Genomic DNA, 15,636 nt, shown 5'->3' with positions numbered 1-15,636 from the left:
ATTGTATATATTAAAGGCACATTATCATCATGCCCTAAGCAACCACCCTCAGCTTTTATTAGTGCACTGAATGGCCCTGTAACTCTATCCCTTTACCTAAGTCAGAAACCTAAGCATCGTTTTTGACTTTCTGTGTTCTTTCATTTGCCTAATTCCCAACGTCACTAACTCTCCATTCGTACACACACACAGAGTATGAGTATTTTCCGTTGTTTTTTTTCCTAGTTCAGCTGCAGTCATTTCTCACCCAGGAAGCTGCAGCAGTCTAACTGATTTTGTTGCCTCCAGTAGTATTTCCTGTCCTGCTTGCTATCAGTTTCATTTCTATACTCTGAAAGGAAATTCTTTAAAATGCAAAACCAGATGACGTCACTCCTCTGCTTAAATCGTTGAGTGGCTTCCTACTTCTCAAAGTTAAATCCAGATAGCTTATCATGATCTGACCTGCTGACTTTGGTAGCCTTGTTTCTTATTACTCTTTTGACTGTTACCCGAAAATCTCACCAAACTTTTATACCTTAAAGGACAACTGAATGTTCCATATGCCACTTCCCCTCACCTGTGCCTACTCTTCCTTTAGAACTCAGCTACCCTGACCGCCCTCAAGTCTGGTGAATGTTCCCTATCAGAGCAGTTTTGAAGCGATGGTGCAATAGACTGCTTTTTATTATCTCTGCATATATTGCAGGTTCATTGAGGGTAGAGACTATGCCTGCCTTGTTCCCCATAGTATTTCTAGCACTTAGCACAGTGCATAGCATGTCACAAGTATTTATTGCAGGTACAAACAAATAGTAAAGACTGTTTCAATTATTGAATATGGAAAAGTTGAAGGCTATAAAGAAGAGAGTCTGTGATTTTGTATTCTTCCCTAATAGTACAGTTGGAACAGTGTGCATGAGGATAGCCATAACTAAAACATTGAAGTAGAAATTGGATGAAGACTTGGCCACAACAAAGTATTAGGGATCAGGACAAGAATCTAGGTTTACCAAAGCAAGGCTTAACCAATTCTATTTAAGCCTAGGCAGCCTCCCTAGATTTAATAAAACAGGGTTTTACCTGGTGAATGTCACCTTTTGTGTGCTTATAGGGTCCAGATATGTGCCCACTGCTAGTGCCATATGATCTGGATTACAAACCCATGCAGACTGTGATATATAATCTCAATCACTCGTTTAGCTAGGAGCCATTCTAAGCATTACAGTTTTTTCACATATATGCATCATTTTCAGTTGAATAAAAGATAAAAATAGTACTAAAGAATTATGGAAAAGACCCACAATCATATTCAAACTTGATTATTTTTCACAGCTTTACCCAGAATCTACATATTTTTATAGTGTTATGTATAGTACTTGATATGTTAGTATACATTTTTCCAAGTTGCTACATAGCACTGTAATGAGTATCTTTGGATATAACATTTTGCTTCTTTAAAGGCTAAAGAGTAAATTATTAGGGATGGGTTTACAGAGTCAGAAGGTATAAAAATTGTAAGCCTTGCTTTGTGACTGTCTGTAGCTTTCCAAAAGGTTTACACTCAAGGGTGACAGGAGTATGAAAATTCAAGATTTGGCCAGGTGCAGTGGCTCACACCTGTAATCCCTGCACTTTGGGGAGGCCAAGGTGGGCGGATCACCTGAGGCCAGGAGTTTGAGACCAGCCTGACCAACATGGCGAAACCCCATCTATACTAAAATTACAAAAAATTAGCTGGATGTGGTAGCGGACGCCTGTAATCCCAGCTACTTGGGAGGCTGAGGCAGGAGAATTGCTTGAACCCGGGAGGCGGAGGTTGCAGTGAGCCGAGATTGCACCATTGTACTCTAGCCTGGGTAACAGAGCGAGACTCCATCTCAAAAAAAAAAAAAAAAAGGTACAAGATTTCTCAATAACCTTGAAGCATTGGGTTGAGTGAAGGGAGAAGAGAGTTGTATGTAAAATTTTTCTTTGTTTTCCTATTTTTTAAGACGGAATCTCCCTCTGTTGCCTGGCTGGAGGACAGTGGCGCCATCTCGGCTCACTGAAACCTCCGCTTCCTGGGTTCAAGCAATTCTCTATCCTCAGCCTCCTGAGTAGCTGGGACTACAGGCACGCGCCACTATGCCCAGCTAATTTTTGTATTTTTAGTAGAGACGGGATTTCAACCATGTTGGCCAGGATGGTCTCGATCTCTTGACCTTGTGATCCACCCACCTTGGCCTCCCAAAGTGCTGGGATTACAGGCGTGAGCCAAAATTTTATTTTCTTTACATTGGTTTAGTTTAGGTTAGGTGTCGTGTAGATTTTTTTTTTTTTAAATATGGGAAATAATTTTGTATCAGATCATAATATATTTAAATAAAAATACCCTTTAGAGAGTAAATGGGAATTTGTACTCATTGCAACTCTGTTTATTCTGTGTTAACTCCTAGGTATTCTAAAATTCACCCTTTTAAATCAGAACATTTAAGAGTTGGTACATAGGCCGATTTATTTTAGCTGTTGCTAGAATTGTTTTCAGAGCCACGTACTTTGATGCTATGCCATTAGCCATTATTGAGAGTTCTGTGAAGCTCATGTTTTCTGTGATGTTGGAGAATGTGTTTTATTGCATCATATAATATATGCTTTGGGAAGACTCTTACAGAAGAAGTCCTTACATGCCCCAGTGCCACAAACTGTTATGTTTTTCCAGAGTTTGTGATTTGTTTCTAAGGAGAACTCTCAGTAATGTGCAAGTTACATTTCAGTTGCTCAGAGCCAAAATTGTGATTTACCTCCAGTCTTTCTTTTTAGATGTAGTTTTGGGTCAGATTTTGTCAAATCTATGTTTCTTTAGAGAAAACATATGCTAAATCTTTCACAAAGCATCTCAGTATAAATACGGTAGTAGAGATTACTTGTATTATTATTCCATATGTGCCTTTGGGCTTTTCTGGTTTAGAGTTTGGTTCTATTAAAATGTTAAGCAGTAGAGATCCCCACTGCCTTCTAGGTGGTTATGCAGGTCGTTTAAAAACTGACTGGAGTTGAATGCAAAAAGCATTACAGCATAAAATATATAGAGTTTATTATAGACAGATACAGGTATTTACCACATTATTTATCCTAAGGAGTAGCGAGTGAGAGACTTTGAGTTCATACTTTTATATACTGCCATGTTGTTTTAATATACATCATGAGCATGTATTCTGTTTATTTTTTTAAAACCAATGTTTGAACAAAGAACACTGCCCCAGCTTGTTTGACAGTTTTGCTGTGGCAAGCTCTCACAGGGTGATTCTGTTTCCGTGACTAAACCTAGATGACAAATCTGTCAATGAGTTGTTTCCACTGTTTGTGAGAAGTAAAATTATAGTGCTTGTTTTTTTTACTCCCCTTCTCTCTCAGGTCATTTGGATCCAGGATTCCTAGCAAGTGACAAAACATCTGCTGGCAATGCACCACTCAATGAAGAAATTAACATTGCCTCTTCAGATAGTGAAGTAGAGATTGTGGGAGTTCAGGAACATGCAAGGTAGGATACTAATTGGAGTAGTCTGATATTTTAAGTTATAAATTCTATTTTCACCAGAAAACAAGTTAAAAGAAAATGGTAGACTTTATGGCATAGCCGGCATGAATGAATGATGGGAGCTCTCACTTTTGTTTGGCTTAAGAAATACTTTTCCTTAGACATGATATGAGCCTTACAGTGTGTTATATATTGTCTCATATCAAGAACATTTCAACCATACATGTCTGTGAACTAGAGCTGATGGTTTTTTCTTTTAAGCAAATGTTTAGTTTGCTTGACAGACTTCTCATTTAAGGCAGAAGTATCACTACTTTTTTCTCTCACGTTCATACTTTCTTGCCTTTCACTTTACCTTGAAATATACTGGGAGCAAACAGTTGGGAAACATGCATCTGACATCATGCCTCTTTGACTGGTTTCCTAGAGCACCTCTCCTTGTCTCTCGTTAAAAGCAAACTTTTAAGTTATTTTGGTCTGTTTTTACAGAGTATATTTCTGCTAATGTTCATATAACTAAGGGAGTCCTGTTTCTTGGGATTAAAAAAAACCCCACAAGACGTCAAGTTGTTGTGTAGCATTATAAACATAATTTTATGAAGTTTGGCATTCGTTAAGGTGGGGGTCAGCAAACTGTCGCTCATAGGCCAGTTCTGGCCTGCTGCCTGTTTTTGTCTGGGCTGTGAGCTAAGAATGATTTTTACCTTTTTAGATGGCTGGTGGAAAAAAAAAATCAAATGAAGAGTGATACTTTGTGACATGTGAAAATTACAGGAATTAAAATTTTAGTCTATAAATAAAGTTTTATTTTAACAACCGTGCTTGTTCATTTTGTATGTAATCATCTATGTCTGTTTATGCACTCCATTGGCAAAGTTGAATCATTTCAACAGAGATTATATGTCCTCCCCAAAGCCTAAGATATGTACTGTCTGAAAAGTCAATACCTTTGCAGAAAACATTTGCTGACTCCTGCTTTAAGGTATGTTCATGATAATTGGTTCCAGCCCTTTCAGCGATATTCTTCTGAAACATTCTGGAACATCCTCCTCTCCCCACCTCCCCCGCCGCACGTGCACACACCCACCCACCCCCCAAAATTTAGACTTTAGAACTTGTGTGTTTTGTATAAAGCAAACAACTTTTCTCCCATGCCACAAGAGTGAAGTTGTGATTTTCTGATAAATAGGTATATAGCATAGTGTATTCATTACTTGGCTCTTTGATCTGATTTTACTCTGGTTACCCAGGTAATAAAGCACATTTGCCAGCATTTCTTCTGTCTCTTATATAAAAGACAAACTTAGAAGTGTAGAGTGGAGATGAAATACAGATATGTGTATGTTAAGGGTACCTTTTCTAGTGAGATCTAAGTATACTTTGAGAGCATTTTTCAGTCAAATAATTGGAACCTTAAGGATGTAGAGTTAATTTGCAGTTTAACATGCCATCTTCCCAAAAGTGGCCAATTCTGACTTTTTCAGAACTAGTCTTGTCCTAGAACTTCATCCTCTATTCTGTATTTTTGCCTTCTGTATTTATTGTGTTTTATTCTGTAAGTATACCTGTAAGGCTGCTTCGTTTTTTCTTTTTCTTTTTCTTTTGAGATGGAGTTTCACTCTTGTTGCCCAGGCTGGAGTGCAATGACACAATCTAGGCTCACTGCAATCTCCACCTCCTGGGTTCAAGTGATTCTCCTGCCCTCAGGCTCCCAAGTAGCTGGGATTACAGGCATGCGCCACCACGCTTGGCTAATTTTGTATTTTTAGTTGAGATGGGGTTTCTCCATGTTGGTCAGGCTGGTCTCAAACTCCCGACCTCAGGTGATCTGCCCACCTCGGCCTCCCAAATTGCTGGGATTACAGGCATGAGCCATTGTGCCCTGCCTCTTTTTCTTTCTTTCTTTCTTTTGTTAATGATTATTTTCCCTATTCTGGTGGGAAAGAATTTTTATTTTTCAGTCTTTCCTCTTTTTTTTCTGCCTTAATTACAAATTTTTTCCTATTAAATTCTCTTGCATTTTTCCATTTTTCTGTTTAGGCTGACTTACCCACCAGATGAGAAAGCTAGAACTACTGATTTCTTCCTTTACATCAGCAAATTTTTGCCTTTGGTTTATTTCACCATTGTTTCTTATGATATAAATTATCCTTTTAAGCCATGTGTCAGGATCTTTCTAGACTATTGTATTTTTAAATTTTAGGGTTCCTACTATGATACCCTGCCCACTGACAGGTTGATGTGGGTGAATTATCTTCAGATGTGCCAGGGACATATTATTCATTCACCAACTTCCTTTTGAGTTACATTTCAAATTTTAAGTCATTGTACTTATGGGTTCCTACTTAAATAGGGAAGGAATAGGTAGAAACCTGTATTGTTTATCTAGTCTCTTACTCTGTGCTAAGACATATCACTTGGTCAGGTTCTCTATTAATTTCTAACTTATCTCCCTTTTTATTGTTTCCTTATGCCTAGAAATGTTACAGCATGAACCACACTTATTTTTAGCTTCAAGTTCAATATTTCTTCATCATTAAATGTTTATCTTCTTTTTTTAAAAAAACATTTTTATATCTGGAGTTACAATTATCATTATCTTTCTATTAAAACCTGGAAATTTAAATTCTCAGTTCTCCCCACCCCTAACACACAATCCCTATTCTACACTTGAACAAAGTGACTTTGTCTACATTTTAAATAACATTACATTATTTTCAAGGATTTTTTCTTACAGGCTCTGAAGCATAAAGCTGTGTTTTATTCTTACTCATTGGTTGAATCCTGGGAAATCATATCTTGTAGGTGACATCCATTTTAAAACCTCAGTGGTGGTTAAAATTGTCCATATAATAGAATGTAGAGTTTACAGGTTCTTTGGAGCATTTTTAACTGATTCCTTTATTATTTTGTGAGGGTGTCTTTTATATTGATCTTGGGTCTAGGACTGAGTCTTTCCAACATTTATTTCCCCCAGCAGCTTCTGTATCAGTAGCCTGATAATCTTTCAGACATTAAGATTAAAAAGCTGAGAAGCAAGTAGGAGAAGAGGCTTTCTTGTTGATTGCTTCAGAGTTGCCCCTTGGCTGCCTGTATCTCATCTGGAATTTATTTCTTTTACAGGTCTAGGGTTGCAGTTATGAAGTATTGATGTGCTTCTGGCAGGGTTATCACTTGGAAAAAGGTTTTAGGTTTTGATCCACATCTTTTTGTTCTCATTTGATTTACATGTATAAAGTAGATGTTTTGTTTGGATTTAGTTGTCCTGTTCTTATTTTTTCTTTTCATATTCTACATTGTTGTTGGGTTTTTAAGAGTTTTTAAGAACTCAGATTTGGTTTTTGAGTTGTTCTCTGGAATTGTGGCTGCCCTGACTTGTATTGGGTGCCATTTTTCCATATTGGAAGCATTTTGTTTGGCCTTTGCACTCAGTAATTCTAGTTGTGATGTGCCTCCCCGCCCCCACCTTTTTTGATAGTTATTTTTATTTTAGATTTTGATGTATTCATTTCTCTTTTGTGTATCTCCTAGTCCTAGACGAGAAAGCATGCTTTCTGAACTAATGGTTGAACGCGTATTTTGTGATTGCCTTGTATTGCTGTGTTAAACTCCTGGTGTTACCTAAATGTTATTTCCAGATGTTAATTTTTGGACAGTCCAGTTTCACAGATGCTCTTTTCTGGTGAGATGGAGACTTTCCCAGCATCTCTAGTTCTTCTGTGCCCACTTAATTTTGCCAAAACTCTTAATTTACGAACTTCAGGCCAGTAAGTTTTTTTGTCCTTGGTCCTGTTATTGTTTCCTTCTACCGACCTCATTGGTAATTGCTCTAGGAAGATGAATACATATAGCCCAGATCTGTATGTTTTGAAACTGTGTTGGAACAGTTCATTTTGATACCTGTTCTGAGGACCTCATTCTAGTCTGTTAATCCTGTGATCATTGGTGTTAATATTGGGTTATTCCTCAGCAAAATAATTGGTGTAGGAAGCTGTGTTTGAGACTCATTGCTTCATAGGACCAGCTGCTAACTTTTTTTTTTTTTTGAGATGGAGTCTCACTCTGTTGTCCAGGCTGGAATACAGTGGTGTGATCTTGGCTCACAGAAAGCTCCACCTCCCGAGTTCAAGCAGTTCTCCTGCCTTAGCCTCCTGGGTAGCTGGGACTACAGGCGCACGCCACCATGCCCGGCTAACTTTTTGTATTTTAGTAGAGACAGCGTTTAACCATGTTGCCCAGGCTGATCGCGAACTCCTGAACTCAGGCAGTCTGCCCGCCTCGGTCTCCCAAAGTGCTGGGATTACAGACTTGAGCCACCATACCCGGCCCTGTTGCTAACATTAACTCCAAAAAATCTAGGGAGACAAATGAGTGTTTCCCTACAATCACAAGGATTCATTTCCTCTTCAGTTGGGAAAAAGAAGTAGAAATGTTATCTAAGAGGTCACCTTCAGGCTGTCTATAAATGAGAGTAAAAATGATTAATTTTTAATGTCGTTTTCTTAGAATAGTAAGCTAACTATATCAAAAGTCGATCATCAGAGCCTTCTGTGTGTGTGTGTGCACGCACACACCTCATTTCCACTGTGCAGCCTTTCTATTGATATTAGTGTATGAAGAACAGGAAATTATTCTGTCAAACCATATTGTTTATAATGTATTTTTCCCAACATTTTGGGAAGCGAGACCCAAACATTTTCTTGGTTATAAAATGCAAAATATGGGTCTAGGTTGTGTTTCATACCTGTCACCAATTGTATGCAGATTAAATGCGTTGTGAGAACAAAGCCTGTATCTGCACTAATACAGATTAGTAATACAATTGATTGGACCAATGGGAAACCAGTTGAGTATGTTCCTACCTCGTATCTTTCATGATACAGAAAAAGCATATGTGATAATACATGAAACTCTGTATTTTTTATGTTGTCTCACAAAATTTTGAGCCTCTTACATCTGTTATAGGACCACTCCAGAGGCTTAACAACTATTGTGCTCCCTCTTTCTCCTGGAATTTTTTCCCTATCTGGTATACATTTTTGTGTAATGTATACTGTCTTATAAAATAGTTGAAATATTTCTCTAGCACTCTTCTGTTTACTAGATGGACTGTTTTTTCCCTCTGTGGTTTAAAAAAAAATGTGTTAAAAGCCTTGTTCTGTCCATCTCCTAACTCCCATTTTATTCAATGTGTTTGAGATCATTAAAGTAAATGATTTTTGTGAATATTTTATTGGCTAATAACACGTACAGGTAGCTAATAATGTACCTTTAATTTTTGCAAACTGCTTATACCCAAGTAACAAGCACTCAGATCAAAACACAGAAGTCATGCTGCGCTTTCTTTTTTGAGATGGAGTCTCGTTCTGTCACCCAGGCTGGAGTACAGTGGCGCGATCTCAGCTCACTGCAGCCTCTGCCTCCTGGGTTCAAGTGATTCTGCTGCCTTAACCTCCGGAGTAGCTGGGACTACAGGTGCATGCCACCACGCCTGGCTTATTTTTTGTATTTTTAGTGGAGACGGGTTTTCACCATGTTAGCCAGACTGGTCTTGATCTCCTGAGCTTGTGATCCACCTGCCTTGGCCTCCCAAATTGCTGAGATTACAGGCGTGAGCCACCACGCTCAGCCACTCTGCACTCCTTTCTAATTACAACCTCCCCCTTCTCTTTTCCCCTGTAACTACTATCTTGACTTTTTTTTTTTTTTTTTTTTTTTTTTGAGACAAAGCTCAGCCACTCAGGCTGGAGTGCAGTGGCATGATTTCTGTTCACTGCAGCTTTGACCGCCAAGGCTCAAGCCATCCTCCCACCTGAGCCTTCTGAGTAGCTGAGAGTACAGGTGCCTACTACCACACCCAGCTAATTTTGTGTGTGTTTGATAGAGATGGGGTTTCACCATGGTGCCCATGCTGGCCTCGAACTTGTGAGCTCAGGCGATCCTCCTGTCTCACCCTCCCAAAGTACTGGGATTAGAGTCATGAGCCACCGTGCCAGCCTATTCTGACTTTTAATGATTGTTTTGCCTGTTTTTGAACAAATGTTAAAGTCACTGTTGACCTTGGAGGGCATCTTAAAATCTTCCTTAACATTCCTGACAGATGCCTCAGCAATTACTTGAGTTCTTAAAAGGCAATTCATTCTGTTTCTTAGTGGCTTTGTTCTATAGCAATGATTATCTGAAACTTGCCTTCTAAAAACTGATTCACGGTTCTTAGCATGCTCTCAGTAGTTTTACCTTGAGCATGAAATAGTACCTTTCATGGTGGCTTCCGCGTCACAGTGATTCTCCTGTCTTTGGGAATTCCATGTACAACTATTAATAATTAGAGTTAGGAAAGCTTTTGACCAAAGGTAGTATCATCACATTCTCCAGATAATCTAAAATTTTGAAGTAGGAGAAATAGAGAGGGTTAGGGGTTGTTCTGTCATCTTAGGCTCTTTGAGGCGCCCAGTGTCCTTCTAATAAATTCTCTTTATTATTTAAAGTAGCCTAAGCTGATTTTTGGTAACTGGAACCATTTGTAACATAACTACAGAAGTGGTCTATTTTTAGATAGTTGAAGTGCCCTGTCTCCTATTCTGTCTCCTTCAGCCATTCCTCAGTAGGAGATATGGTCTCTAAACCTCTGACTCTCCCAGTTCTTTTCCTATGCCAGACACTTTCTAGACTCTTCTTTGCTGCTTATTGAATGGCCCTGGGAACCAGGCAGTGCTTCTCTCAGTCAAACATGCTATAGTAACTTCAGGTATAGCCTGAAGAAGGCATTCTTATTCAGTGGAAAATAAACCATTGAGTGGAGACCTGATTTTATTCCAGTTCTATACTTAACTTGTTTAAGAGCCTAGGTGGTTGTCTTTTGGCCTAGGTTTTTTCTTCTGTATGATAAACAGATTAGATCAGATTTTAAGAAAAGCCATTGCCTGATATTACATTTTATGATTACTTAGTGAGCAATACAGATAAACAATTGGGACTATATACTACTTTTACTTCGAAGATATTTTTAGAAATTCTGCCAAAGATTACATTGACTCTCTTTGCCACTTATTCATTGCCTGAATTCTTACCAGATTTCTACCAGGTTGACTTCAATTAGCGCTTGTACAGGTGAGCTTTTGAATTGTCAAGTAACTTTATACTTCAAAATTGTTAGTTTGGGCCTATCTTTGTATTCTGATGATTTTCGCTGTGTTTTGCCACACCCAATTTGATACACATATCTGTAAAGCAGCAACATGATATGGAAAGCATTGGACCCAAAACCAGACCTGTCTTCCTTGGCCTATGACTTTCAAGCATTGTGAGTCTGAGCAAATCATGTAACCTGTTTAAGCCTCAGTTTCCCTCTCTGTAGAGTGAGGATAGTAAATTCCATGCTTACCTCATAGGTCTGTCAAATTGTCCAATGAGATAATATATGTGAAACCGCTTAGTAAACGTAGTGTTTCATTGGCCTTCAGTCCTCAAAACCATTTCTATAAATGTTGAATGGACTCCTTTGGCTGACATTTTTCCATGACTACATGGTCATTTAATATGAATTTATATAATGGGTTGAACAGATATGAATTAGACATTGGGCTTTATGTCCCTTATTTTAATGTCCCTATTAATTTCGCTAGCTAATCTTTGAAAAGGTAGTAGCCTCTGGGTTAGTAACTACTTAGCCCATCTCTGGACAGATGACGGGCTTCTGGTACTGTAACAAATTTGCATTCTGCCCTCTGCTCTGGCCCTGAAAGTTCTGTTCTTAGGAACTTTTCTTAGTAAGGGAGAAGTTATCAGGTTAAGCCTTTGTAGGAGGAGGGCATGTTTAAAGGAGCTTAAGGGTCCTTGGGGTCGTTTTGCAACTGAATCTTGTCCATTATTACCTGAATGTTCTTTTGAACCTGGGAGTTTAGGTAGCATTAAATCAAAGCCGAAATTCTCAAGTGGCCCAGCATTATTATTTGTTGCTTACAGATCGTCAGACAGCTGCTCACGAGCCACTGTGGTAGTTTAGTGACTGGACTCATGCCACTTGTTACTTCTCACGTATGCTCCCTAACGTCTGCTCAGGAAGTTTAGATGAGAGGACATAGCATTGGTCTCATGAGTTGCCTGCCTTCCTCTCATTTGAGTCAGAACTTAGTGTTTTGGCCTGGAGGTTCACAATTCTATCATTTGACTGGAATATGGAATTCAAACTGTCAGTGTTTCTGAAACAATTTTATTTCAGTGAATGCTTGGTATGACTTGCAAACAAGGCAGTTCTGTCCCTCTGATAGAACCCTTTTAGTGGATCTAAACTGAAGATTCAGCTGTGTTACTTTCACGGAACCAAATTATTAGCGATTCTGTTGAATGAACCAAGTGCTTCTGTTGTGACCTTCAGGACAAGGGAAATTGATCCTTTATTCATGATCTGTTACAGACTTTTAGAAATTTAATCTATAAAAGGGTATTACTGTCACTGTCTTTGAAGCCATTATTACCAATTATAAAGCTTATTTTAAGAACAAGTTTTAACTATTTTTCTTACTGTTTGGTTTGTTCAGACTAAGATTGTTTGGGCATCTTAACTTTGTTCTGGATTTATGTGTTGCCCTGTCATGAAGATCCCAGAGGTGTCAATGAGTCCAGAGAAACATCTTCTCACCCATGGTCAGTGACTAATCTAGACACAAGTCAGGAGTTTCCGGCTGAGATAAGATCCTTGGCCTTTTTAAGGCTAAACTGAGAGAGGGACCAAGTGGAGTGTCGTGGGGTGGGGAGAGAGGGAGACAGAGATGGAGGGAAGGATATTGATTGTGGGTTTTATGAACTCGCATACTAGGTTTATCTTAGTAAAAATGTTGATCAGTACAACTGAGGTCATATTGTCTTCTGTTTTTCCTGTTAATTCCTGTGGTGGAATTAACCATGCTTTTGTTCTTCATCTCGATTGCAGGTGTGTTCATCCTCGAGGTGGTGTGATTCAGAGTGTTTCTTCATGGAAGCATGGCTCGGGCACGCAGTATGTTAGCACCAGGCAAACACAGTCATGGACTGCTGTGACTCCCCAGCAGACTTGGGCTTCACCAGCAGAAGTTGTTGACCTGACCTTGGATGAGGATAGCAGGCGTAAATACCTACTGTAATACAATGTCACTGTGTTTCCTCTGCACTGTTCCCTTCCACTTCCTCATCCTTTGTGACATGGAAGTTCACTGTCATAGCTTCAGCTTCAGAAGCTGTTTGTGGCATTTGTAGGATTCAAACTCATGGAAAATTCCCTCCTCTTCCCCCCTTTTTTAAAGTCACTTAGGAAAATAACTTATCACAGAGAAAAGAATTTCTTCCTTCACTCAGTAGGAATATGAGAATGATGAGTTTTATTAGACAGCTTTATTTTACTTGGTGACTTTTAATCTTAGGAAACTCTGCCTTCCTTTTAGAATAATATTTTAATTGCCAGGCAAAATGGGTTTCAGTTTTTGAATCTTGTATTTATTTTTCTGTATAATGAAATTAATATCTAGACTTGACCACTATCTGCCCACCCCATTGGCACTTCCATCTTAGGGCATTCGCACACATATCAGTCAGGTCCTTTTTTGGCACCTAGTAGGGCATGTGCATTTAAAAACCTGTCCTTAAAAATAGAAGACAGAAGTATTAAAAGTATTTTTTCTTTATTTTAAGTCTTCTGCCTTCTTTCCTGAGTTTGCTCCTGTTGACTTCCCACGGCACAGATAATTGACATGTCCCTTTGTGTTTATAAATACTACTAAGGTGACTTAGTTGGTCTCCTTGTTGCAATAATTAATAACTCTTTGCAAAATGTCTCCTTGGAGACAGAGGCATTTCAGATAGATACCCACCATCAGGTTTTCTGGGCATCTGAAAGTGTTAAGAGTTCAGTGGGGAAAATCTCTCTCCCTCGGCTTTTTTTTCTGGTTTAGTCAAATAACGGGTGAACATAGAAACCTGTTGGGAAGAATATGAAAAGTTACATGGCCTCTGAGGCTACAGGCACTTGCAAATCTGAGAGGAAAGTGCTGTCTTTCATAGCTGGTCTCATATAAAGAGTATGTAGCAACAACTGTTTAACATCTGAGATGAAGTGGACCTGATGTTGTATTTGGGTATTTTTCTCCTCTATCTTCTAAGAAAAAAAAATACCATAAGAAGAATCAGAATGTACCATAAGAAGTCAGATGCAAAGCACGTTAATTGGTAAGTTTTACAGTATCTAAAAGGATTAGCAAAGGGTAGTAGGAGCTTCAGGGAATTCAGGAAATGCCAGCATTGGAATTTTGTGGCATTAGTTACTACCTTCTTTCTTATAATATGTTGTGTTACTAGTGAATTCTTTTAAAAGCAATACCTAGAGTTAGAACACTATTCTGCACAGGGGGAGTGAAGTAATATTGGTTTAGAAGACTTCACTTTTTGTTTTTCATGGTTTTTGTTTGCTTTTTTTGTGTGTGTTTGTTTTCATTGTTACCATTACTGTGGCCCTTTGCCTCTCTCTCCAAATCCCCTGGTGGCTCTTCTTATCATAAGAGTATGAGAACTACCATTTTCAGTTTTCATTCAGCAAACAAATTTACCAAGTGCCTGCTCTGCATAAGGCACTGTGAGGGGTGGGTGCTCTGGGGCTGCTGAGATGAATGACACACACCCCACATAAGCACGCATCGGAGTCTGCCTGCCTCCACCTGCCTGGCCTGTTCTTCTTCTTCTTCTTTTTTGTTTTTGTTTTGTAAAGACAAGTTTATTCCTTTACCCTTCTTGTTGCATTAGTTCTCCTATATATTCCTTCTTCTTTGATTTTCTCTGATAACATCTCATTTGATCTGGCCTCTGTCCTTTGTCATTTTTTTTTCTTCCTGCTTTTATTAGATCAGGCTTTTAAGATCATGAACCTCCAATTTTAGCAAATCAATCTCTCACACGGCCACAATTCTAGACAAAAACCAAAGACCCAGAGGCCAGAGCAAAGTAGGACTGTCTGAAGATTCACTACTGGTGTATCCTTGGACCTTCACATTTTACTTTAGGATTAATTTATTGAATTTTACTGTTACACATAGTTTTTGACTTGAATTAAAATATTAGACAAAGCAGACATGTACAATTTCTGGTCTGTGTTTTCCAGGAAAATCATAGAGAAGAGAATGGAGTGGATTATGTGACTTGAAGTTTTTGCAGCTTATTTTTTTCCCCCACTATCAGGGCAGAGGCCCATTTTAATGAATGTTTTTGCATGACCTGTTCTTATGTTAACCACATATTTTTTTTTCCCCCAATTCCACACAGCAGGTGATTTCCCGTGACATATTTTCTTCATAGTCCCTAATAGTCATCCTCTACAGAGTTGGTGTGCTGTGTGCACTGTGGATGAGGAACAGAGTGGAGCTGTAACCAGTCTCTTCTCTGGCCCTTTGCCTTTATGTCAGCTTGCACTTTTCCCTCACTTATTCCTAGTCCAGCTCCCAACTGCCTGACTTAATGGACCAGAACAGAGATTTGGATATTAAGATGAGGAGGGGAGGGGAAGGGATGGTGGAGATAGACAGCTCTCCCCTACTAGGTCGGGATATTTCCCTAATAACTGTAGAGAGACTGTTTCAACTCTCCTTTCATTGCTGTTTCCAGAAGAGTGGAGAGTGTGGTTTCAGGCAAGGTATTAATGATACAATTCCGTGGTATACAACTCCTGTGACATTTGAAGTTTATTTTAAAGGGATTTTTCTTAATCAGAGTTTTACGTTTGGTAGCATAAGTAGTTCTTTTTTTTTTTTTTTTTTTGAGACGGAGTCTTGCTCTGTCGCCCAGGCTAGAGTGCAGTGGCCGGATCTCAGCTCACCGCAACCTCTGCCTCCTGGGTTCACGCCATTCTCCTGCCTCAGCCTCCCGAGTGGCTGGGACCACAGGCGCCCACCACCTCGCCCGGCTAATTTTTTGTATTTTTTAGTAGAGACGGGGTTTCACCGTGTTAGCCAGGAGGGTCTCGATCTCCTGACCTCGTGATCCGCCCGTCTCGGCCTCCCAAAGTGCTGGGATTACAGGCTTGAGCCACCGCGCCCGGCCGCATAAGTAGTTCTTTATGCTTCACAGGACATTGTCTTCAGAGTAATCTCTCTGCTAAAATGGTACACGTGGGTCAC

The 15,636-nt window shown here is 39.2% G+C and overlaps 1 protein-coding gene across 3 annotated transcripts in view; it reads left to right on the top strand.

Moving 5' to 3' along the window:
* The window catches only part of C18H18orf25 (chromosome 18 C18orf25 homolog), a 96,405-nt gene extending 81,813 nt beyond the window's left edge, over positions 1 to 14,592 (top strand). For all 3 annotated transcript variants that reach the window (XM_023207610.2, XM_023207609.3, XM_023207612.3), the window contains 2 exons: positions 3,376 to 3,502; positions 12,432 to 14,592. In XM_023207610.2, coding sequence (XP_023063378.1) covers positions 3,376 to 3,502; positions 12,432 to 12,621 — 317 coding nt within the window. In that variant the 3' untranslated portion in view covers positions 12,622 to 14,592. The remainder of the gene's footprint in view (positions 1 to 3,375; positions 3,503 to 12,431) is intronic.
* Positions 14,593 to 15,636: the final 1,044 nt, after the last annotated feature.

This window comes from Piliocolobus tephrosceles, chromosome 18 (assembly GCF_002776525.5).
Source record: "Piliocolobus tephrosceles isolate RC106 chromosome 18, ASM277652v3, whole genome shotgun sequence".
NCBI classification, from domain to species: Eukaryota; Metazoa; Chordata; class Mammalia; order Primates; family Cercopithecidae; genus Piliocolobus; species Piliocolobus tephrosceles.
The sequence above is the reverse complement of the archived record's forward strand: the minus strand, read 5'-3'. Positions and strand labels throughout refer to the sequence as shown.